This window comes from Mirounga leonina, unplaced genomic scaffold (assembly GCF_011800145.1).
Source record: "Mirounga leonina isolate KUSES-001 unplaced genomic scaffold, KU_Mleo_1.0 Mir_53, whole genome shotgun sequence".
Classification (NCBI taxonomy): Eukaryota; Metazoa; Chordata; class Mammalia; order Carnivora; family Phocidae; genus Mirounga; species Mirounga leonina.
In genome coordinates, this window is record NW_023270807.1 from 78,394,553 (window position 1) to 78,420,806 (window position 26,254).

A 26,254-nucleotide genomic window follows, 5' to 3' on the forward strand; every position below is an offset into this window, starting at 1 on the left:
AAATAAATAAATAAATAAATAAATAAATAAATAAATAAATAAATAAATAAAAATTTAAAAATAAAATAAATAAATATCCCTGTACTGGAGTCTTATTGTATCTGTAGAGTTGAGGCCATTGTATGTATTTTCTATTGTGTTATTAATATTAATAGCTGACAGTTAATGAAATGAGTATCAAATGCCCTCATTGCCTACAAACCCAAGTTTCAGTATCCAAATGAAATGCCTTTTTGGATTGAGTTTTTACCCTCTTCTTTGTCCTCAACAACACACGGTCTCATATACACATACACAAACATAAACCCAGATTCCTGCTCTGGCCTGAGGCCACCACCTTTGTGTGATACGGTGTTCTTCTGACCTCATACTGCTTCTTCCAATGGCTCCCTACTTCTCTGGAATGTGTCCACTGTGAGGTTTCTTCCTCTCTTTTTCATTACACAAAACTCCAATATTTCCTTCTCTGAGAGTCTTTCTCATGGATGTACAATACTTTTTAACGTCTTCCACATTTCCCCTTTGCTACCGACTTTTGCCTAGTTACCTCATGAAAATCTCTTTTTATCTCGCCTTAAGCCTCCATCACTTCATTACTATTGTAAACCCCTCACCTTACTAGAATCATACCATGGCTAATCAGAACAAAGCTGGTGCTAATGGCACATTTCTATTAGGTAAAACTAGAACATATATTTTAAAATTCATTTTAACATGGAAACCATTGCCATCGTTTTCTAAAATCTTGTATGATCTCTATGAAATATCCTTATTGAGCTTTAATTAAATGTAATTGTTCACAACCAATAGCGTTCAATATAGTCAAGATTGGTTTTAATGATTTTCAGTGTTTTCCTCTCTACTTGCTTGTAATATATGTATTTGTTGTTTATTTGCTTGTATGTATTATAATTGTATACCCAATATTTACCTATTAGTTAAATAGACTTTGGAGGGATAGCTAGGGAATCTAACCCCTATTTACAACATTACTACCATGAAGATACTAAATTGCAAATTAAGTTTTGAGCTGTAACCTATTTGTAAATCTGTATATACAGAGAGCCATCAAAAAACACAAAATTCTTATATTTTCTGTATTACTAGGTTTCTTTTCCTACTTCAGTGACATTTTGTGGCAAGGTGTTTCCTTCCATTTTTTATTTTAATAATCTTTTATTTTTGTTTTCTGTTATTTGCTTTAATCATTCTTAAATAAGGGAAGTTATCTCTTGCCCTATTTGTCCAGTAGTATTTTAGATGCATTCTCTTTGGGTCCTCTCATTTGCCTAGAGGCCACTAGAATCCTCTTCTCGGGTCATAAGATAGAATTGAGTTATTTAACAGCCTGTAAAATGCACAGCCAGTGAACATTGTCAGCAGAGAAATATCTTTTCTGCACAGTCTTTTCTGTTTTTATTTAAAATTTTATTTTATGGTCAATTTTCTGTAAATGGTTTTGTTTGGGGCCTATTTTCTACTGTGCGTGCACGCCCATGTGTGTCCGGACAAACCTGACAAAGTAGGGGGCATCTGGCTTTCAGAAAATCTCTCGCTCCCACACCTGCTTTCCCGCCTCCAGTACAGCTGCTTCTAACTTCTGTTGGATCCTAGCTCCAAATAGGGCGGCCCATACCTCTCCCAGCCACCCAAAAGCTTGGAAAAGGAATGACTCTGTAAGTCACAAACCTAGCTTCTCCCTGCCATATAAGAGAGAAGGTGGATGATAGCAGAGCCCTCCCAGCCTTTGTCTTTGTGTGATGTAATCCAGTTTGCTCCCTCCATTTGGGGTTGCAGCCTCCAGACGTCCTTGGAAGAGGCAGAGAAAGGGCTTGCTCTGCTCTCACAGCTGGAGGATGGGAAACATGATTGCATTCCATGTGACCATGTGCCCAGCTATGGATCAGAGGTTCTGCTCCTAAAGAATAAGGGAGAACAGAGATTTGAGGATGAGTTTAGCAGCCTCTGACATGGGGCTGTCTCTCTGGTGGGAGTAGGCAGATTATTCAATGAATGGCATTGGGAATAAAAGGGACTGAGAAAAAGTACTGAGTTCTCATATCATTATATACAAATGCTCAAAGTATTAAGTTAAAGTGTATAATAGTAAAGAAAATATAGGTCTTTAAATGATTTCTAGGTGGCAGATAATTTACATGAACAAAAGCAATAGAGCCTCCTCCAAAAATAAATATCCAATTTTTTTAAAAAGATGAAGTCTGGAACCAGAATTGAGGAAATACAAGTAGCCAATAAACATTTTTTTAAAATGTTCAATGCTCTTAGTAGGCAAAGAAGTGTAAGTTAAAAAAAAGATTTTTTAAAATTATTGATTAGCAGTTTTTCTTGTTAATACTCAATGCTGGACTTTCATACACTACTGAACGAATTAGAAATTTTGTGCAATTCTTTTGCAAGGAAATTGGATAGTAAAGTGAAGGACATTTTAAAATATGACAAATCTAGGCTGACAGTGGTTTATTTGCAGGTATATTTTAAAATAGCAAAAAAAAAAGGAACAAAAAAGTAAGCACATGAATATTTAAATATTTAAATTATTTAAATATTTAAATAATATATATGGGTATAATAGAATATTATTTCAGCTACTGAGAATAGTATTTTAAATGAATTGTTAATAATCTAGGATTAGATTATGTGAGGATGTGAGATTATGTGAGGATGATTATGAGAGGTGTGCTTAATTCCTCAAAACAGTTTCAAAAGTAAAATTAAACATGTATTAAACATTGATTGCATGATCGATATAAGTTTATTACTTCCCAAAGAAAGAGCACATTGGTTCTTCAAGTTCTGTGATATTTTGGGGAAAAAAATCAGTGCTATTACTTCGCAATCATGTTTCATTGTTATTATGAAAATATATTAATTATTTAAAAAGAAAACATGAATGAATATACTGAACCATGGGTACAGGAAAGAACAGATTCTTTTAAAATATGCTGGCCAGGGGCACCTGGGTGGCTCAGTCGGGTTAGTGTCCAGCTCTTGGTTTTGGCTCAGGTCCTGATCTCAGGGTCCTGGGATGGAGCCCCGAGGTGGGCTCCCCACTCAGCAGGGAGTCTGCTTGTCTCCCTCTCTCTCTGCCCTCCCCCCTGCTCGCGCTCTCTCTCTCTCTCCAAAATAAATAACTGCCCTCCCCCCTGCTCACTCTCTCTCTCTCTCCAAAATAAATAAATAAATATTTTTTAAAAAATAAAAATAAAATATGCAGGCCAATTTTATTTAAGAATGTAGAAAATGTCATTGTTCAGTAAGATTTCATACTGCTTAAATTGGATTCTGTCATTGGCAAAAAATATAAACAAAACCCATGGTTAGACATGGGTCCGTTAAATAGTCTTCTTTTTAAATTAGATATTAAAAGCTGTATTTTCTATCTGTCTAGTCATGGATCCAAAAACCATTCTGTAAACATAAAAAAGTTAATATTTTTCTGACAAACTTCCAACAAATGGCAGCATTATATTTCTGGGTCTTTTAGGTAATTGCTTATTCCAAATTACTGCCCTTAATTTGTAAAGTAGTGTCGCTGGTTTATCCTTAAATGGCAAAGCCCCTCCATTCATTCTCACCTCTTTTTGTGTTTGAATTGTGCAGCCGTGTCACATGCCTTAAGGTCCAGGTGACTGTATCACAACAAGGTATTAACCACCACCCTCTTTCCGTGTCTGCTAGTGCCTTTCAAAGTGAGTGGAATTCTGACTGTGAACTCCGTGCCCTGTTTACATGAAACTAGCACTTACTATAATCGCTGCTCAGCTATTTATTTAGGAAAAAAGTGCTAGTTGATGCCATCCTTTGGCAACCTGACCAGCACTTAGCTTTCTTATAAGTGCTTCCTTTTATTTTTCTCACATTTTATTTTATTTTTTCCATGAGACCAATGCAGACCTTCCAATTTGCGTTTTGTTTTGTTTTTTTTTTTAACTCTAGTTGACACACAATGTTACCTTAGTTTGAGGTGTACTACACAGTGATTCAGTTTCTCTGTACCTTACGCTGTGCTCACCACAGTGTAGCTGCCATCTGTCCCCATACACTGCTATTGCAATATCACCAACTATATGCCCTATACTGTGCCTTTTATCCCTGTGACTTAATTCATCCCATAACTGGAAACCCATATTGCCCTCTCCCCTTTGCCCATTTTGCCCTTACCACCACCCCCTCCCCTCTGGCAACATCAGTTTTTTTCTCTGAATTTATTAAAGTGATTCATTTGAATAACCTTAAATATACTGTATGTTTAATGGTAATTGGTAATTTTCTCTAACAATATTTATTAATTTATTTCTATTTTTAAAGATACTATTTATTTATTTGAGAGAGAGAGCATGAATTGGGGTGGGGGAGGAGAGAGAGAGAATCCTCAAGCAGATTCCCCACTGAGTGCAGAGCGGGATGCAGGGATTGATCCCAGGACCCTGAGATCATGACCTGAGCTGAAACCAAGAGTCAGATGCTTAACAGACTGAGCCACCCAGGCACCCCTCTAACAATATTTAAGCATCCCAATTGTAGTTCAGTCTGCCAGGTGTTCATATTATTAATTTTCTTTGGACCCAGGAAGTAAGTAAATCAGTTTTTCAGATGTGGGCTTGGATGTAATCCTCTGTAGCACCTACTAGCTTTCCATTTTGTGAGCTAATTAGATTTTCTCCTGCCAACTCTGAATGTGTCACTCCTTTGTTAATCTTTCAGAATCTTGAAAAATGAAAGATATTTAAAGGAAAAGCACAAAGATGAATGGTCCTGATAGAATAAAGTGACCTGTAACTTTGGAATTTTTTTGGTTATGAAGTTTAAATGATTTATGAGACGTTTGACTAATGTGCCCAGGACTTCTGCGGAGTTACTGAATTTACATAAGTATATTTGTTCTACACCTGATCCATTTCCTAAGAGAAATATTGCCTTAATTATAACCAGACTTCTTAAAAAACAATATACACTGTGGTATTAAGAAGCATTGCTGAAATTGTTTGATAAACTAGTTTTAAGACTCTAAATGGTTTTGCCTTTTGTTTTCTAGCTGGAAAATTATTCGTTGCACCTCTAATCCTGGTCTTGGGATTAGCACTAGGGGCCATAGCAGTTGTAATCGGTAAGAAACACTTAACATATCTGAGATTAGAATTTTCTGAGTGCCATAGGAGAATATGAGTGTAAATGTAATAATATGAGTCAGTTACTAAGTGGACATATCAGTTCCATGCTTGCTTTAGGTAAGCAAACAGCATATGATGTATAGATTCAGAGGAGTGTGTTTCATATAGGATGTATTTGTGTGACACTTTTGCAGTCTATGAAGACTTTGATTCATGTATCTTATAAAACATTATTAATTCCCTTTTAATACCAAAGTTAATACAACTAGTATTTTAATGAAAGAGTCCAAAGGACTAGAACTCAAATTTTCCAATTCTGAGTTTAAGTTGGAACGTAAAGGAAAAAGGTCTGGTATACCCTTGTATAATTGGTTTGTTCTAGTAAAAGTGGACCCTGAGTAAAAAAGATACTTTCAGTGTGAACATATACCCAACACATACTTCAGCACTGACAAACAGAAAATGCATGAGTGATTTGTATAGTTTCATTCATACAAGTATAGTGAAATAGGTATTTTAAAGCACTGGTTCTCACACTCTAGCATGCTGTAGGATAACCTTGAGGACTGGTTAAAACACAGGCGGCTGGTTTCTACCCTCAGTTTCTGATCCCATATAGGGGTAGGGCCCATGGATTTCTAGTTCTGAGAAGTTCCCAGGTGATGCTGATGATGCCGGTCCAGGGACCACACTTGGAGAACCATTGCTCTAGAGAATTTTAAATTAAACACTATAGATAAAGATTGCTTTGATGACTGTTCCCCATTGTAGATGGGATTTCTTTTTTCTTTTCTAAATAAAATAAATTTCCATACGTAAAGTTCTATTTACATGTATGGGACAGATAGAATTGTAAAGTAACTGACATTTGTTCTTACGAGTAGTTAGGAAGGACTTTAGGAAGTTGGTACTGTTATTATTTGCATTTTACTGTGGAGGAAATCAAGCTTACTAGGCCCTCAGATGCGGTAGAACTGGGACTCGAACCTGGCGTTTGGCTCGACAGCCCGTGTTCCTTAGTGATGTTCTGTCCTGCCCAAGACCGAAGTGTCCTATCAGGGTGCAAATGATATGACTAGGGATAATAAAGAAGACAAATCTAAGATTGGATATTTTGATAGAAAACATGGTTCCATATTCAAACTGGTGCCACAGAGGTTGTTCAAAGGGGCAGAGAATTGCAGAAACTAACACAGAATGAAATCTTACAGAAGTAAATACATTTCATACGGTAGGTGTCTCCCCCATCTTCATCTGCATGCGTTGCCAAGTAGCGATCATTTGTAAATGACTGCAAAGTGGAAAGTGGAAACTTTTCAAATGTATAAACCTAAAAGCCTCTCCTCCTAATTAGCTTTAATCTTTTTTTTTTTTTTATCCTCAGGCTTATTTGTATTTCCTATCTATTGCCTTTGTAAAAAACAGAGAAAGCGATCACGGACAGGAATGCACTGGTAAAATGCAGATGATTTCGTGGAACGAAGCTGGTACGGGTAGGAGCCACACAGAATGGCACGCTAAACACTGCGTCCCGTCCCGTCCCGTCCCGTCCTGTCCCCCTGTGGTTGTCTGCAGGCCACAACGCCTCTGGCTCTGGTGCAGTCTCTCCATGGTATCCTGATTCCTTTCCTTACACAGTTTGCTGCTTTAAAAAAAAAATGGTCACTTTCATAGACTATAAGTATCTGTATCATAACTCTGACCTTCTTACTGGTTCTTGGAAGAAAATATTTTCATTAAGAACCAGTTATCCTCAGAATTGTCTGAGCATGCCTCTCCTGAGCGTTGTTTGGATGGTCTTTGTACCTAACCCTCCTTCCAGGCCCTCTTCTGAGACGTGGGGTGAATAGCTGAAATCATGCCACCTGTACAAACTAGCAAGGCCACTTTGCAGAAGACAAAAGCTCACCATACGCACCTGTTTTTGTCTGTGGCCTGTGCAGTATAATTCCTTCATCCTTCAGATGCTATAATTGTTAAAAATCTCAATGCCCAAAAGGGAACTAGTGAAACAAAATTAATGAGAAGAATCGTGAGTTACTGAAGTGTATCTGTGCAGGGGTGTGAGTGTATGTGTATATAAGTATCTGTGTTAAAACTAGGTCCAATAACCTTGTACTCATCAAGTTCTATGCCTCTACACTATTTTCCATATTTTCATAGACATATTTAAAGATGATCGTTCCTTTCTGGGCATATTTTGGTAATGGACTGAATTAAAGTCAATGTAGACAACAGGCTATTTTGATGTTGACCCTTTCTATTCCTTGCTCTCTCTCTCTGTTTCACACACATGCACACACACAAGAAATTTGTGCAATGTCACTTCGAGGATCACCAAACTTTATTAAGTGACGAAACTGATAGGCTGCTTTTAGGAAATTCTCAAGACCAGAACGTTCAGTCTTTTCGGATTTTTTATATTTTGGCATACGTGCTTTACTAAATGAACAAATCCTTCAGACAGGATTAGTTAATTTAAAAAACAAATTTGCTGTAGCAAGAACTGCTTAAGCCTTTAAACAAATCACTGTTCTGCTAATTTTCTAATCAACTTGTAATTATAGATAATTCCGCTTTAGGTCAAGTTGTGATAGTATTGGAAACCCCAACCTCTTACCTCTTCTCTCTCTTTCTCGCTCTCTTTTTTATCTTTTTTAATCTGTTCCCAAGATTTTCATTTTAAAAAATGAGTTTTGAAGGGTTTTTCTTATGTTTACTGCTCAAATACTCTCAAACGTGTTGATATCTTCTTATGGATGGGGTAATTTGTAAACACAGCTTTTTGTGTTCATGGGTTTATCTAAAATAGAAACAACTTTTGGAAAAATGAAGGAAATATCTTCAGGAAGTTTTACCAAACCAAGACGTCTTTAAAAATAAGAAAAGGACAAGCAACTAAACTATGTTATTCCTTTGTTTTCGTCATGGAAGTTCATCAGCAGAACGGAAGTAAAAACCGCTAAGAAGCCTGAAGTTTCCACTTGACTCCAAATCCTTAAAATTAACTATCTGCATAGATGTAGCATTTATCTGTCAGCAGCCTTATCTGAATGGTAATAAATTCTGTGATAAAACATGCATTAACATGGATAGTTTGTCTTGTTGGGCTCCGAAATGGAAAAACATTTATCATTTTTATCAGACCTAAGAAGTCCATGATAGTGAAGTTTACTTGCATGGATAATGAGCTAGCACACTTCCATTCTTTCTGAATAACACTCAGGCTAGCTATACTGCAGTTTCTAGGCTATTCTACATTCAGTTAGAGGAGGGTGTGCCATTTATGATCCTACAATGGCCTGTTTCTAAACCTAACACGATGCAAGGAAAAGTGACGCTCTAATTTCACAAATTCATCTTACCATTCATCCATCCAGCCGACAAATATTTTTGAGTGCCTATTCTATGTGCTCTAGTATTAAAACAAGAGAATGAAAATTTCTATCCTAAATCCATGTAATTCTGTCATTAGAGTGCTTAATTTTTGTAAATTCATTTTTTTCTGGACTTAGGTGTTAGTTCGACCATATGTGAATGTGATGAATTCTAAATCTAGTGGATATGCTTATGTATGATGTGTATGTATATGTATATGTAAATATACATACACACATATCTAATATTTCCATAGCTGCATATAAATACAAATGCCACATGCATATATACCAACTGGCTAAATAATATACTCTCTGGTCTTAGATAATCTATTTTCTTAGGTTATTGCATATCTTGTCTTTGATCTACTCAGGGATTTTTATTCCTTCCTTTGAATAACTTATCTTTTGGAGATACTTTTATATTATTTAGAAACGTTCCAATTTTCCAGTTACAACGTGGTGTCTTTCATCAGTGAAGGCTCTTTCATCAATGCTTGAGATACTGTACACAGTGTTGCACAGGCTTTTCATTTTTCTGTTGCATAGATTTCTTAAATTAATGTATGCATTTTTCTCTTTCAAAGTTGGTATATATTAGGCCTTTCCCTGATGGTGACTTAAAGTAATAATTTGTGAATGTTTTTACTAAGTGTCATCAAGATCTTAAAAAGAAAGAAGAAAATAAGAAGGATTATTTATATGTTAGTGCCAACAATGAAAGTTAAACAGTAGTAACTTTTGGGATAAATTCTAAAAGCTACATTAGAAAAAGAAGCGTACACATAAAATAAGTATTGTTCTATCCAAAGCTTGTCATTTTTTTATTGTAAATGTAATATATACTCCTTTTAAAAAAATGAAACCATATAGAATTATAAAATACAAATTCATCTGCTCCACCCCACCCCTTATTTTCTAGGGGTAACCACTGTTAATGTTTTGATATATGTCCTTCCAGAAACTTTGTGCAAATATACAAGTGTTTGTATATGTTTGTGTGTATTAGTTTTATACAAATAGAACAGTAGTTTTAATGTCCTGTGACTATTTTTCATTTTATTACACATTAGTAGATGCCTTTCCATAAGTGTTTAAATAGATTTACCTCATTCTTTTGTAAATTACTACATATTCCATTGTGGGGCTATACTTTACTTAATGAGTCCCTATTGAATGGACATCGAGATTGTTTTTACTTCTCTATTACAAAGCATCAGTGAAGATCTTTTACATATATTTTTATCACTTTATGTACACATTTCCATAACTTTCAAAATTTGTTTTTTATAAGATATTTGTAATAAAATTTTAACGCTTTTTCAGTGAATGAGATCATAGAGATGCTATATTTGAGACCCTTTTCTTGGCGAAAAAGAAAGATCATGTAGGAGTTTTATGTAGGAGTTTTTAAAGAAAAGCATCTTTTGCAGGATAATTTCCCCCCTTGCTTGATTAGCCAAGTAGATATGTGGCCAAAACGTATAAAGGAAAGTCCATCTTATTCCAATAAAAAAAAATGCAATGAGATGTTTCTAAGATAATGTGAGATGTCTACAAGATGTCTGTAAGGGACACTGATATTTGGATTGCCTCATTTTAAAATTTGAGGGATTTAAAGCAAATAGCTAAACTGATAATGTCTGTCACATTTTTTTAAACACTATCCATGTTCATGCATGTTGCACCACAAAGGAACTTAATTATGCCATTGTGAAAAATAGGAAGCATATGCTGGAAATTATGAATGACCACAATTACCTACAAAAAATAAATTTGACTATTTGTAAGGTTTGGTAGTTTGTTGGAATGCTCATAAATTTGAAATCACATGAAACATTCCTTTTACAACGAATCCCAGAAGTTCCCTAAGACCTCTATGTGGAGCTAAGAAGAGGAGAGGGGTCAAACCTTTTGGTACAAGTAACAACCTGTGGCCACCACCTTGATTTTCTGCTAGGTGCTATTGATCCTAAAGGTAGAACAGACAGGAAAACAATCAAAGATTATTAAACACAATCTGATTACAACCTGTTCTCTTTCATTGTGCTTGCTTGGCTGTGCCTGTCTGGAAATTCCCTGTCCTGTGCCACCCATCATCTCTTGACACCCAAGCCCCCAGCTGAGCCTTTCGCATTCAATCCTACCACCCAAATGACCCCTGGGTCCCCTAAAATACCATCAGACCCCTGTCATCTCGTCCAGTCCCTGGTGACTCTCCCCAACCTGGTTTTTCTCCACTCCTCTGATAACTCTAATTAGCTCCTCTTCACTGCAAAAGAGGAGCAGGAACAGGACAGGTGAAAAGCTCACTCTGGCATGGGCAAAGCACTGGTATTCCTTCCTGAGCTTTGTCAAATTCAAGTACATCTGCCAAGACGTTGATCCATCTTCTCCCTTGTTAAACATTGCAGTTGTTTGTAACATTAGACTTTAGGCTGCCTGTTAAATTTACAATTATAGAAAAAGCTAGTGGCCTAAATGAGAGTAATTGGTATGCTTCTTTTAGTATGAATTTCTTTTCAAAAATCATGTCAAAAGCCATTTTATTTTTCAATTTTAGGAGCAAACTGCACATTTGCCTTAATGTGAGTCTTCACATTGGATTACGTGCTTATCTTTTCATATCTATAGGTGAAATCTATCCCAGTTATTGAAAGTAATTTTTCTTGTGGTCAGCTTTATTGTTTTGTGTTAGTGTCTATTATAAATAGAGCCTTAAAGTGAAATAATGCACTTTAAAATACTTGTGCCATTTAAGTAATTCAACAGAATTAAAGAAAAGGTTGCATATATTTTGATGGAGACAATAGAATAACAGTATTAGTAAATATATGTCACCTCTAAATTTGGGGTGGGGGGAGGAGAGGGTAGAAATCAGAGCTGAAAATTTAAAGCAAGTAAAACATACCCGAAAAAAATGTAGCTGAGTTTCCGAAAATTACAGTAATTCTAAAAATTGATATCAGCTCAAACATAACAAGTAATTAATGTTACCTTAGTAACCTAACTGGAATGTTTGTTTAAAATATTAAGTTAATTTCTGCCGCATTTTAACTGCATTTTCATTTTTCATGAAATCTATAAAAGGAATTCCACTGGCTAGAAACATAGTAAATCAAAACTATCACCAACAGCCAGTTTGAGCATGACTTTTTTTAACATTCTTATAATTTAATTATGATCTTCTTCCTCTGGAAAATAAGTTGCAAAATCCCATTTTTAATATATACATCTACAATTATGTAAAAAAAACTGAAATAACTTTAGAGAAGCATTAATACATGGTCTGAACAAAATCAGAGTTCCAAAAATTGGGGTGTCTTCAGGATTGTGAAATGTTACCTTTTCAGTGCAAACCAATGATGCAAATCTTTAAAGGAGAAATGCGGTAGAACTCATTTATAACTCTGGTTTTGAGGATAGGGCTAATACTCATTTCATAGCCAACTCTTATGTGGGACTGCTACTGGACATCCCTGTTCTGAGAGTAGTACTTTAGCTGACTTTATCCAAATCCAAGAAGCAGAGAGTCACACAGTGTGAGACTTGTAATTAATTGTCTGTTTGGGGCATTAGCTGAAGCCGTCATGTATCACATACTTTAGATCCCCGTATAGAGTGCCAATTGTAGAAGCATGTAATTATCTGTATCATGAACTGTATTCTTTTTTTCACTAAAAAAGTGACTGTTTTGAGAATAACAATATGACTTACAAGGTAAAAAATTATTTTTTTAAATACACAAAATATTGCCACTGCCTTTTTTGGGGGGCCACTTTCTTTTGCCTTAAGAAAGAAATTTCTTTAGGTATATTTAACTCCGTATCACTTAGATTATACAGACTCATTGGCATAGAAAATATTTTGTTTTTCAAGTTTATCCCACATTTTTTTCACTTTTTTCATCAATACTAAATGACTTTCTTCCCTGTTTTTGAAGTAATGCTCATGTACTTCAGCATCCCGTTCCCGTTTTCTTTAGATTTCCTAGTTATCTTGCTTTTTCCCTCTTCTGTCCCCTTCCCATCTTGGCCAGCTGTGGATTAAATTCCGTCTCACCATTGACTCGTCGACTAATGAAATGAAATTCAATAATTTGGCTCTGGTAGTGAACATCATTTACCTTGGCTTACTTTGTAAATTGAAATGTGTGAGGAGTACCTGGTACACTGCCCCTCCTCTTGATAGGAGTTGGATTACCCTGCCCAGCCCCTCTGACAAGAAATAAAATGAATGAGAAGATATCAGTTGGATCAGAGAGCCTAATAATACTCTGAGACCAAGCTTCAGAAATTGCTTCATGAATATTGTAAAATCAGTGTTGTGTTTGCCTATTAGTTGGACAGAAAGCATGTGTGGATATTCATCCAACCTGATCCCAAATCATTCATGATTCATCCAAAATTGCCACATGTCTGGTGTTCGATCTTTGTGTCAGCAAAAAGTCCTACAGCTTGGACTTGGGGCTGGATTTATGTAGTGTAGCATTTGTATATAAGATTTGACCATGGATTCATACTCTGTGAACATTATTAGACATTTTGATAATATAAAGTAGTAACATTGAATGTAACTAACATTAGCCTTATTCTAGAGAAACCATTTGTCATTTGCAAATGTTCAACATTTTCAGTGATACCATTTAGGCATAAGTAACACTCAAGATATATTTAGCATAGGTTTGGTATATGATATGGAACAACCTAAGGGAAAGTCAAACTTGGGTGTTAAAGGGCCCCAGAAATTGCTGAAATAATGTCATTGCAGGTTTTTCCTTACAGCTGACAAACTGTGCTGTTGGTCATCAGTTTCCTGGAAGGGGTTCACCACATGCCCCAGGTAGGGAAATAGTCTCAATAATCCAGTAAATTCTCAAAAATAATATCTTTTCATTAACATATTCCTTCCTCTATGTCCAAATATACTTTTACTGATTCTTTCAAGTAAACACTAGCTAAATATTTTATATATTTGAATATTTTTAGTTTATAGAAAATTAGCATGCTTTATAAAGAAAATTCTAGATAAATCATCATGAGTTTTTATCAGCTGACTATAAGCCCCTTCCTTAAGGCCTTTTTTTTTTTTAACTTCCATATGACAATACCTTAATTTTGTTATTTTTGATCATTTTCATCATAATTAAAATTCTATATTTGGCATTGAAAAGAGTAGACCAACCTTATATTTCTTATGACACCGAGAAGAGTAATTGGTTTATAGATATACATTACCATTTACCTTGACAAGAACAACTTAACAGATTTTTAATGTAAAAATCAATTGACAATCTTATTGTTTATTTGAAATCAATTATTAATAAGTAGTAAATTCTGAGAGATCAAAGAAATAATTTTGTGTAGAAGGAACACAAAAACAGTGTAATTAAAACTTAACACATTATAAAGAAACCACAATGGTTAGTTGTTTTGTTTTTATTTTAAACAAAATTTGGCATAAGATATATTCATGAAACAGATATATCTATATGTATGTATACCTGTTGCAAAACTGTGGGACTATTAAATGATTCACGTTCTCTTTTTTCACAGAGTGTAAAATGCTAAAAAGAAATACATTTGAGTGTTTAATCTGTTATTGCTGTATATTCAGAAATTTTTTGTTTTCTGCAAAATTTGTAACCAATTTCCAAGTAATATAAATTACAATATTTCTCATGTTTAAAATGAGCCTAGCTGAAAAGAGATTTTCTTTTTTAATGACATTGGAAAATATGTACGTGATTTTGTTTTTTAACTTTTTCTACATTTCATTGGCCATACTATTAACTTTGGTATTCATAAAACTATGTAGAGGGAACTATTTTGACTATATTTTTTAAAAAGAGGCAGTAGAAATAAAATGAGAAAATAGATGATAATATTATGTAGAAATCCCTGAAAGAAAATTGGAAAGGAAGAAACAAATTCCATTGGGTTGAAAATGTTGGAAAATAGGGAGTATTCAAGACTTTAACTTCTTACATTGTTAGAGTAATCAACTTATTTCCAAATGATTATTTCATGCTGTTGGTTCCATGAATTGTGCTTTTAGTATAATTTATAATTTCCCCTACCATTTTAGTGTTTAAGTACATTAATTACTGAAAAGAAAGGAAGGAATTGAGGAATAAAAGTCAGGGGAAACTGGGTTTATTCCTATTTTCCAATAGCACTAATGTATACTTCTTTAACCTTCCATATGGTGCTTTGTGTGATGAGAGTATATAACATTTATATATGTTATTAGTGCCTTATTTTTTTTCACTTGACTTTATTTCTTACCTAAAGAGCCATATATTTTTTGTGAGTGTTCCTTGGCCCCTATATTTAAAGTGCTGATGAGACAGTGTATCTTTAGAGGTATATATAGGCTGCATTTAACCCACTGTATTATCTCTGGAACAGCAGGTTAGCCAATCTTTTTTTCTTAAATTCAGTGTTTATTTTTAAGCTAAAGAATAAAAAAAAGGATATTAAACACCATAATTTGAAGCCATTGTTATTGAAATGTACCTTTAAGCTGCAAAAAAGAGTGCTGATCTTCAAAACTTGAAACGGAAGTTGGAATGGCTGTCAGTCTTTTTAGCTCCAATGAGGACAAAATTACTTTACAAAAAGCATTAAAAATAAAGGTAAATATATGGACCTTCAAGAATTTGATCTGTTTCCTACAACTCGTCTTTAGCAATATGTTATTTGTAACCCACCTCCACACAGATGCTGAAGAACCATGGTGTTTGCTATTTACATGTAATTATTTATTCACAGTGGGCTTTATCGATACCAAGATATTTTGTACAATGTTATTTTGCTCTTCTTGGTCTTTGCCTTTTGTGTTAGCTTTATATAAAAAGTTGGGTTTGTTGTATTGTTTATGTACCATAGTATGTAATTCAACTTTTCCTGATGAATGTATGATGAATAATTAAAATAAATCGTGTGCTTAGAAAAGACAAAGACACAGGTTGTATATGAAAATATGTGTACATATTTGACAAAGAGGAAAAGAGGAAAAGAATCTTCCTGCCAACAGATATGTCCTGCTGGACGGGACCTGGAAATTAACAGATTTTTTTTTAAGCAGTGAAATTTAAAAATCTATTACCTCAAGAATTGTCCGTGGATATGTGTTGGTTTACTGCTCGTTGTTAGCAAATACGATCTCCCTTGCTGCTGGCAGTAAAAACAACCCAAGTGTCAGATCACACAAATTTTAGGGGCAAATCTTTCAAAAGGTGGATACCTTACGATATTCTGGAGTCTGATTCTGGACTTTCGGTATGTCCCTATGGCCTTTTGTTGTGGTTGGGCTTTTTCTTTTTTTTTTTTTTTTTTTAATGTTTTTGGTTGGTTGTTTTAGAATGGAAGGGTAATCTTAACTGTGAGATCAGATCTCATGGAAGGATATAATGACACTCTACTCGGATGAAAACTGTAATGGGAATCAACTATTTTTATTGTCACTGTATGAGCTATTGTACGGATTCCTGTGGAGTGCTGTTTACTCGCATGATGCGTGTGATACATCATGCAACGTCATCTAGCAATGCCTAATAAAAGTTTTTAAAAGAGAAGACTCTTGTCTTTTTTTCCAGTGCATTTGGAATTTAAAAAAATGAAAAGGTAAAATTTGACAATGGCACAATTACATGAACCTAAGTAAATTTGGAAAGATCTATTGAAGTCATTTCTGCACTAGATTCTAAGACGAGAGAAACAGGAATGAACAGAAATCCGGGGTATGCTTTCTGGAAAGTGGATTGTGTTGTGTTGCTGTGGCATGTTTTGGGGAAGCCTCACAGAATACGGAGGATCAGTATGCACATTCTGATGCAAACAGTGTATCTGCAAGCACATGGGATAATGCCAGTTACTTTCTGACTTTTTCATTCGTTGGAAAACCCATTCAGTACTCTTTATTCACTTAATTATTTTTCAGTAAACATGTATTGAGCCCCTGCTGTATTATAAAAATATACTGCACGTGCATTTAGGAAAAGGCCAGGCTCCAGCACTGGTCTGGGGGAGACAGTGCCAGACAGGGGTTTCAACAATGGATTCCTACCTTGAATTCTTTGACTAATTTGGATGGTGACATTAGGTTAGCCACATAACTATCCAGAGGTCAGTCTAAGATGACCAGTGAGGTGGCAATCTCTAAGATCTCTTTCAGCAATTAAATTTGGATCTGTGCAACGTATTTTTAAAGTTGGTTCAAATTATTCAGTTCTAGCATTTCTCCAACCCGGACAGAACATGTCAAGCCCCCATGCCTTCGCACAGGCTGGTTCCCTACCTTCTCCTGCTCCGTCGAACTCCTCCTCCTCCGTGGCCCTCAGGCCCAGTATCTTCTGCAGAATATCATCCTGGCCATACCACGTGGGACACATCACCATGGCCTCCTCTGTTGAGCATTCCTTGCAAATCACTCCCAAACAAGGCACTTTGTACTTGTTTCCCAGGGCTAATATAACAAAGTGCCACAAACTGGATGCCATAAAACAACAGAAATGTATTCTCTCACATTTCTGGAGACCGAAGTTCAACATTAAGCATCGGCAAGGTTGGTCCCTTTCGGAGGCCCCGAGGGAGACTACTTCATGCCTCTCCCTAGTGACTGGTGGTTGCCAGCAATCCTTGGCATTTCTTTACTTGCGGTGTCTTCACTTCACTTCAGTTATTGGATTTAGTGCCCACTCTGGTCTAGTATGATCTTTCTATGGGTTGAATTGTGTCCCTCAGAATTCACATGTCGAAATCCTAACCCCGGCTCCTTAGAATGAGACCATCTTTGGAGATAGGGCCTTTAAGGAGGTAATTAAGGTAAAATGAAATCATATGGGTGGGTCCTAATCCAACATGAAATAAAATTCGAGCACCATGATGACAGCTTGTCGCCTCCTTGCTGGCCATGAGGAGGCTACCACCCAGCAGTTATCACCCTGAATGCAAGACACTCACTTAAATTTCAGTTTTAGATAAACTACCACTACCTTTAGTATAGATATGTCTCAAATATTTTATTTATAGGATATATATGTATATATATATGTATAGCATCTATATGCATGTCAGGCATAATAGAACATAGACGGACAGACGAATTACAAATTTAGGCTCTGCGTTTCAGCTCCGGCAACTAGGAGAAGTTACTTAACATCTTTGCACCTCAAATTCCTCATCTGTAAAATTAGAATACGCTTACCTGGAAGGGTTGTTGCAGGGTTAAAATGCCTGGTGTGTGGTGGCTCAGTAAATCGAACACCGTCTGATACATAGAGATCAATGGCTCAACAAGTAATTTTGAAGGAGTGAAAAAACACTTTCCCCTTTCCTATATGGAATTCTCTGGAAACCTGAGACAGTTTCTGGTCAGCCCTAAGACAGGGCTAAGCACAGCCACAGCACAATCTATGGCGTGCTCCAGGCTTCCATTTGGAAAACCCACTCCACCTCCTCTGTTCCCCAGAAAAACCTAGTTCTAGGATGCAGGGAATTCTCTAAGATGAACAACCCATTTGATGCAAGCACGGTTTTCCTTCTAGAAAATGTGTAATTGTTGCGGTACGACGGCAGCAACGTTTTACATGAAAACTGGAGCGTCGCCTGACCTTTCAGAGCCTGAGACTGCCTGTGCCGCGCCCTTCTACTTGCGGAGGCCGTGATCCCTTCTACCTGCGGAGGCCGTGATGCGGCGGAATCTAAGCGAGTCCAAGCAGTCACACGGCAGCTCCGATAGACCCCATCTCTTTAAAGAGATCATTGGAGCGGCTCACTTGTTACTAGAGCTGGGTTCAAATTTTTCTGTCTCCTTTTACAGTATGCATTTTTATGTAATCAGTTGATAATAGTGAAAAATATCTAAAAGATGTACTATTTATGGGCCTAAGGCTGTTTCTTTGCAGAAATAAAAACCATTGTAAAAGAGAAATATTTTTTCTTTTAAATATTTTATGTATTTATTTGAGAGAGAGAGCGAGCGAGAGAGAGAGAGAGCAGGTGGAGGAGCAGAGAGAGAGGGAAAAGCAGACTTCCCACTTAGCAGGGAGCCTGACTTGGGACTCCATCCCAGGACTTCAGCCGAAGGCAGACGCTTAACGACTGAGCCACCCAGGCGTCCCCAGAAGATATTTTTCCTTAATGCTTCTTCTGCAACCAGTGGTTTTGTTCTTGACTTGCTTTTCTAACCAAGAAACTCACATCACATAAAGATGATGGTCTGGGTAATGTAAAGAGGCCTGCATTCTACTACCTGTTTGTGGGTGCTGTGGCCTTGGACTAAGGGTTCAAACTCTCTGTAGCCAAGTTCCCTTCCTTGAATATGGGGAACCAGATCTCTAACATAGTAACATATGAACAGTAATAGGTAATAAAATCAAGCTATAGCAGTTAAAAACCTCCCTCACCATTTTATAAAGTTAAACTTCGTTTTAACAATGCACAATGGAAATAAATATACTGTGGATACTGTTCTTACAGGAGGCCCAAGGTAGTATTCAATAAATGGAAACTCCCTTCTCCCGTCCCTCAAGCAAATCACTCTTGACCCAGAGAATGTTATTAACAATCACTGAATTGTAATTGTGACCCTAAATTAATATGCTGCTTATCCTGGCCAGTAATTCAACATCAACTTCACACATACTGGCTTGCCAAATTGGAATGTTGGTTTGCCAAATTAGACATGATGGCATACCGTCCGACGTTTTAAAGCTAGCCTCGCTCAGCTGATCTACTAGTTAAACTGGGTACGGGAAGTGCCAGTGTGCGGAGGACAGCCCCAAGAAATCATCCAGGCATTCCACGGAGGAGGTTGGACGATTTCCCCCTTACCCAGCGGCACAGAGGCCCTTTCAAGGGCCAGAAATAGATCCCCTATTGAGCCTCTGTTTATCTCCTCTGACCATAAAAAGCAGCTGGCCCTGCAAGAAAGGCTGGAGGCTGCAATTAACTCAGGAGGCCCTAAGCTGAAGCCTGAGCAGCAGAATAAAGGCCGCTCAAAGACCTTTTGGAGTCATGTTGCTAGCTCTTTGCTGGAACTATTCAGTTCTACTCCAAGGAAATCTGTGCCCTAAGCCCCACACATCACTGTAAAATTTCCTGCGACCACCAGAGGCACTCAGAATCATTCCATTATTCTTGGAGTTGCTTCATAATGACTGTTTATTAAATATCCACTATTCTGCTAAATACTGATGCCATTTTGTTGGATGAAAAACATTTTAAAAAGAATTGATTGAGGGGCGCCTGGCTGGCTCAGTCAGAAGAGCAAACAACTCTTGATCTTGGGGTCATGAGTTCAAGCTCTATGTTGAGTGTAGAGACTACTAAAAAATAAATTAATTAAAAAAAAAAAGGATTGGGCCAGTTCTCACCTTTCATTACTTGGTATTTAAACTTTATTCAGTGTTAGGCAAATTGACAATTAGGAAAATAGAAAGCAGGATCAGGGTTTTTATTTATTTTTTTTTTAGATTTTATTTATTTATTTGAGAGAGAGCTCACAAGTGGGGGAGGGGGTACAGAGGGAGAGGGACAGGCAGATTCTGCACTGAGCGTGGAGCAGGACTCAAGCAAGGCTCCATCCCAGGACCCTGAGATCATGTGAAGTCATATGATTACACTTACGACTGAGCCATGCAGCCGCCCCCAGAATCAGATTTTCTAAGGCCACTGGAGTCAATAAGAGGTTTCTATTGGGATGCTTCACACATTGTTGCTAAAAAATTATCAGGTCTTTAAGCACAACTTTAAATGTCTCTCATATCTTTGTTAAGAGCCCTTAAGAACACTATTCTTATTGCTTATATTCCATACAAATGAATTGATACAGGTCTGGAAAATTGTAATAATCCAATTCATTAGACATAGTCCAGGAGCAGAACTGAGAAGTATCAAGTGCAACCAAAAGACCACCTGAAACCTATTTCTAGATGGCCATTTCAACTTAACTTAAATAAACCCAAAAAGGCCTCAAATCTTTAACCAAAAACTGCTTTAAGGCTGAACAAATGTGCTTAAAGCTTCAGGTAGCCATGTTTTATTATCCAATTCTAGCTCTTTGCATCATGCTTTTATTTCATCCACCAAAAACGTGCTTTATAAAACAAAAATAGGGGCGCCTGGGTGGCTCAATCAGTTAAGTGTCTGCCTTTGGCTCAGATCATGATCCTGGGGTCCTGGGGTTGAGCCCCACATTGGAGTCCCTGCTCAGCAGAGAGCTTGCTTCTCCCTCTCCCTCTGCCGCTCCCCCTGCTTGTACTCTCTCTCTCTCAAATAAATAAATAAAATCTTCAAAAAATAAAAAGAAATGTTCTGAGGAGTACTGGTTCTGCTCTGGTGGTGTTAACCCCCTAAACTGATCCTTCCCTCGGAGCACAACAAAGAATACCCCAACTACCTGAAAAGACTGAGAATAAACCAGACCAAGCAGAATGTGGTAGGGAATCAAAATGTGGAGATGCAATCCTCACAGTGGAAAAGGCCTCAGTTCTTGTCCTCTAATGGCATTGCCCCAAAGGCAAGCTTGTGGAGGGCAGCTGCTGACCTTACAGCGGAACTCTCGCCGTCTTTACCCCCCTTCAGAACTACAGAAAGAAGACAGGGCAAGAGGGGAGCTATGGAGGGGAGAAAACTGGAAAAGAAGAAATGAATGGAAAGAGAAAATCTCAGCAGAGAAATAGAAATTGTTAAAAACAGAACCAAATGAAAATTTCAGCATTGAAAAACGCAATACCTGGGAAAATTCGCTGGATAAGTTCGGGAGTATAATGGACCTGCACATTTCGAACCATTTAGAGGATGATCTGTTTACCAAAGGTAGAGGATGATCTGGTTACCAAAGGTAGAAACTCTTGTCACAGGGAAATATTTGTTGCGAGCTCCAGAACAGGCAAATGGGAGAAACCTCTGCAAAGGCCAACGCTTCAGTTCTATAATTATCTTTGCTGTCAGGAACTAAGACTATGCTATTCATGTTTTTCCCAGGCTATTTATTAGTAAAGTAAATATTCTAATGTAGGGCTACTATCACATTTAAAAATTTAAAATTTAAATTTCTTGCATGATATTTCTACTGTGATGTAAAATACAATGGAAGTTTTTTGCAGCAAACAGTCTTAGGTTCTAGTGAAATGCTCTTAGCAGCATAAATATTAGCTGAATCAAGGCATAGTTATTAAGCCATAATAATTATAGTTATTACCCTGGAATCTCTCTTTAGTTCTTTCTCTCTCTCTCTCTTTTTTAATAGAGCGCTCACTTTTTTTAATAGAGCACTCACAAATACAAAGGTATTTAATCCTCACATCTCTAGAATAACCCAGAGTCATGTAGCCAACAATGGCTTTAGGTTTGAACTTATTCTTACCTTTTTACAGGTCACTTTATTATATCATGAAATAAGCATCGAATGAATGATGAATTTGCTTAGGTCTAGTGGTTCATTCTCTTGCTTATTTTTTTTTCTGATAAGCATACATAAGTATGGAAATTTCTCTCACCAGCTATAAGCACATTAACTATAAAAGGAAGAAATTGTGATGTAAATTGTAAAGTTACACTAAGACCTTGAATGGGAAAAAAAAAAGAAGAAATTGTGATAAACTTCCAATACTTGTATCAACATTGTTATGGTTTGTATGATGATTGCTTTTACCAACTGCTATACAACATACATAATTATTATTAAATGGTACCTATTCAGTGCACTTGAAAAGAAACATGAAGAGATGAAGGGAAAGAATTTATTCTGAGATCTTTGAGAAGTTGCTTGACTTAGTGAAATTGAAGGCTTTAGCTTCAGGCCGACTTACCTCCACCAATAACTGTCTTACCATGAAATCTTGGGCAACATTAATCTCTCTGTTTCTTCATCTACAAACAAGGAATGCAATATAATTCACACGGTTACTGTAAATTATAACTGAGATGATCTATCTCAAAGCCTTAGCACAGTGCATGAATCAATGTTGAATTCCAAAGTTCAGATCAAAACACAACAATTAAACATTGTCATTATCTGAATCTTACCCATAAAATGGAGGTAATAATAGCTCATTTTAAGGGATATTGTGAGGAATACATGAGTTTATATATGTCAATTGCCTAGCAAAATGCTTAAAGCAGAGTGGATAATCAAGAAGCCATAGCTACTACCATCAATGGATTTGTTACCGTTGAGATAAGGCCATCTTTTACATGCTTATTTTTTTTTTTTAAAGATTTCATTTATTTATTTGAGAAAGAGCACATGAGAGGGGGGAGGGTCAGAGGGAGAAGCAGACTCCCTGCCGAGCAGGGAGCCCGATGCGGGACTCGATCCCGGGACTCCAGGATCATGACCTGAGCCGAAGGCAGACGCTTAATGACTGAGCCACCCAGGCGCCCCGCGATCTCATTTCTTCTAATGCAAAGAGGAAATACTTCACTAACTAAGCTCATAAGACGCAATCCCAGACAGACTTCTTTATGTAGAATTCTTCTCTATAGCTGATGGTGCCATAAAGATTGCCAATTCTTATTTCAAGCCATTATTTCCCCCAATTAACAGTAGATTCTAAAGGAAGATGACTTTTTTTTTTTAAAGATTTTATTTATTTATTTGAGAGAGAGAATGAGATAAAGAGAGCATGAGAGGGGGTAGGGTCAGAGGGAGAAGAAGCAGACTCCCTGCCGAGCAGGGAGCCTGATGCGGGACTCGATCCCGGGACTCCAGGATCATGACCTGAGCCGAAGGCAGTCGCTTAACCAACTGAGCCACCCAGGCGCCCCTACATGCTTATGTTTTAAAGTGATTATGATTTGGAGCCCTCTGGCGTTCATATTGGACACTACAATTTTGAATAGGGACGTGTTAAACTTCCCATCAGTATTTCCTCAAGGTATTATAATTTACATGCTATTTTACCATAACCAAATGAGCTGTAACTTATTTAATATTTTTATTTAAACTAGTTTACTCCTTAAGAAAAAATCAATATATTTCCAAAACCAGCTTTCTTTTATTATCATAAATGGAAAACCAGTATGTTTTAAACATATATAACTATGTTAAGTAGAGAACCATTAAAATAGAAAATTTCAATTTCAGTACCAACCAGCATCATATCTCATACAACAGTTCAGGGAACCTTATTTTATATCAATAAATGTCATTTATTGATTGAGGAGGCTTCATGAAAGGAACAATTAAAAAAAGAGAATCCCAAAGAATTATGAGACGTTAGTTTGATGGACAAGAGGACCAAGGACTTTCCCAACACAGATTAAAGTACAACTAAAGATACAAAGTTGTAGAAACACTGAGTCATTGGGGAAGCTGCAAGATGTTACAAATGCACCCAGAGAGCAAGTGAGTAATTGGCTGGAGGCAGACAGGCAATACATGAAGAGAGGTGGGCCTGGCCATAGCAGGGGAGGCCCCCTGTGTCATGCAGAAGACTGCAGACTTGGTTCATGCAAAGTCATCATTTTCCCAAGAATAGAGTTCCACGAGATTTTAGTAAATGTTTTCCTTCACCACCCCCCAAATATATATGTGGCAGGGGTGGGGGGGGGTGTGTCTGTGTGGTGTCAAGTTAGGGAAATTCTGAGTTAAACCAAATTAAGCAGCATTTTTATTTATTTACTTATTTTTAAAGATTTTGTTTATTTATTTGACACAGAGAGAGAGACAGTGAGAGAGGGAACACAAGCAAGGGGAGTGGGAGAGGGAGAAGCAGGCTTCCCGCTGAGCAGGGAGCCTGATGCGGGGCTCGATCCCAGGACCCTGGGATCATGACCTGAGCCGAAGGCAGACGCTTAACGACTGAGCCACCCAGGTGCCCCAAGCAGCATTTTTAATTACAGGAATTGTCAGGGCACTGTAAAACTCTAAGAGGGAATTATAATCTGCACATTTCCCAATATGTTTGCTCTTGGAGTCGTTTTTTTAATGTTGTCTTCTTTGTTTTTATTTGTTTATTTGTTTAGTTTTTTAAGTAGGCTCCCTGCCCAATGTGGGGCTTGAACTCATGACCCAGATATCAAGATCTGATGCTCTACCAACTGAGCCAGACAAGCACCCCTTATTTGTTTTTATTTATTTTAGGAACAATATATGTAATATTGGGTGGAATATATTTTGATAAATGCCCCTAGGTCATGGAGAAATTTTTTTTTTAAATAAAACAGTAATAACATGATTAGATTTGTGTTTTAGAAAGATCTTTGGTGACAGTATGTTGGCTGACTTGAAGGAAAAAAGAAAAAACTAGGGGCTGCCAAATGAGTTAGAATATGGCTGAATCACCAATGATCCATGTGCAGAAAACATAACACAATTACCGCATGTCATGAATTTTAAACTATGAGAGCTAAACACAGTTTCAGGGCATTACAGATTTGAAGGCAGTAATGTATGCCGTTAAAAAAAAAAAAGAACACCCGTTAAATAAAGCAATGGACCTTATTGGAGGAAATGACACAGCCTAGGAGACAAAACAGAATGACAGGCTAGACTTCTCAGAATAATGTAGAAAGCAGAAATCAGTACAATGGTCAGCAAATCTGGGTAACAGTAAATAGGGACACATGATGATAGAATAAAAGGTGTAATAAACGCTCAACAGCAATACACAGATAATAGACAAAATTATTTCCTTTTATTTGATTAACCATATTGTGTACTTCAAAATTCTCTGGCTGCTTTTGTTGAAAATGACAGATCTAGGTGGAACAGTTTAGCTTATGAAATAGAGGAATGCAGTTGTGAATCTTACCATTGTGAGTTATCAGAACTAGAGTGAGTGTGTGAGTGTTTGTGTGTGTGTGTTAGTGTGGGGTAGTGTTTTGGCAAAAGTGGGTTGGAGATCGAGAAGGTGGAATGAAAAAGAATACTAAGGCAGAAAGCAAAACTCCTTGAATATATGAGGAGTAAAAAGGGCAGGAAATCTTTTCTTCCAGGACACTGAATTATTCAAGCAGTTTGACGAATCCTGTTTGCTCTCAAATTAATTTTATTCCCCAGCATTTAGAGCGGCTGCTATACTCATATGGGGAATAGTTTCGCGTTTTCTTTACTGAACCGGTTTGAAATGCCACATTGCTTGAGAATTCCTGCAGCTTGTCAGATTGTGTTAATTTTCCTAATGAATACTTTAAACTGTTGACCCAGCTCATGAATACTGCAGCCCTTTTCTTTCTTCTCTGAAGAAGGTGATTGACTAACAGATAGCAATCTGTTAGTTGCATAGGAAGTGAAGAATCTTGGTACAGATGTAAAGTCAGCGTATTTTTTTCCTTCATATTCTTCAGTTGATATGCAACACTTATTTCAAGTGAAGTTAATCCATTAAATTTGGTTTTTAATTTGTATTTTCACTGAATATTCCCTACTGTTATTACAGAATAAACTTTGATAGTGATGTTTTAAGTGCCCAGGAATGGAGAGAAAGAAAATTAGGAATTAGAGGTTGTCTGGTATGTGTGTTTAGAACACAGGCTAAGGAATTTAATCTGGGTTCATACCCCCATTCCACTTGACCTCAGCCAGTCAAATAATTGAAGACTCAGTTTGTATGTCTGTAAATGAGGACAATAATACTGGAGAGTATAGAGGAGAATTAATATTCAAAATGATTAATCACTAAGTATTCTCCAGACCTGGTTGAAGAATAGCATAACAAATCCAATCATAAACATATAAAGAAATCCAAATGTAGACAAATATTGAGAAGCCTCAGAACAAAATGTCAAACAA

At 36.8% G+C, this 26,254-nt stretch overlaps 1 protein-coding gene across 2 annotated transcripts in view; it reads left to right on the forward strand.

Moving 5' to 3' along the window:
- Positions 1 to 18,407, forward strand: part of RNF217 (ring finger protein 217) — a 144,927-nt gene extending 126,520 nt beyond the window's left edge. Inside the window, exons 5-6 of one of the 2 annotated variants that reach the window (XM_034990495.1) lie at positions 5,057 to 5,128; positions 6,517 to 16,083. In XM_034990495.1, the coding sequence (XP_034846386.1) occupies positions 5,057 to 5,128; positions 6,517 to 6,590 (146 nt within the window). In that variant the 3' untranslated portion in view covers positions 6,591 to 16,083. Of the gene's footprint in view, positions 1 to 5,056; positions 5,129 to 6,516; positions 16,084 to 18,059 lie in introns of those variants that run through there. The other variant, XM_034990496.1, reaches the window with a different exon arrangement.
- The last annotated feature ends 7,847 nt before the right edge of the window (positions 18,408 to 26,254 follow it).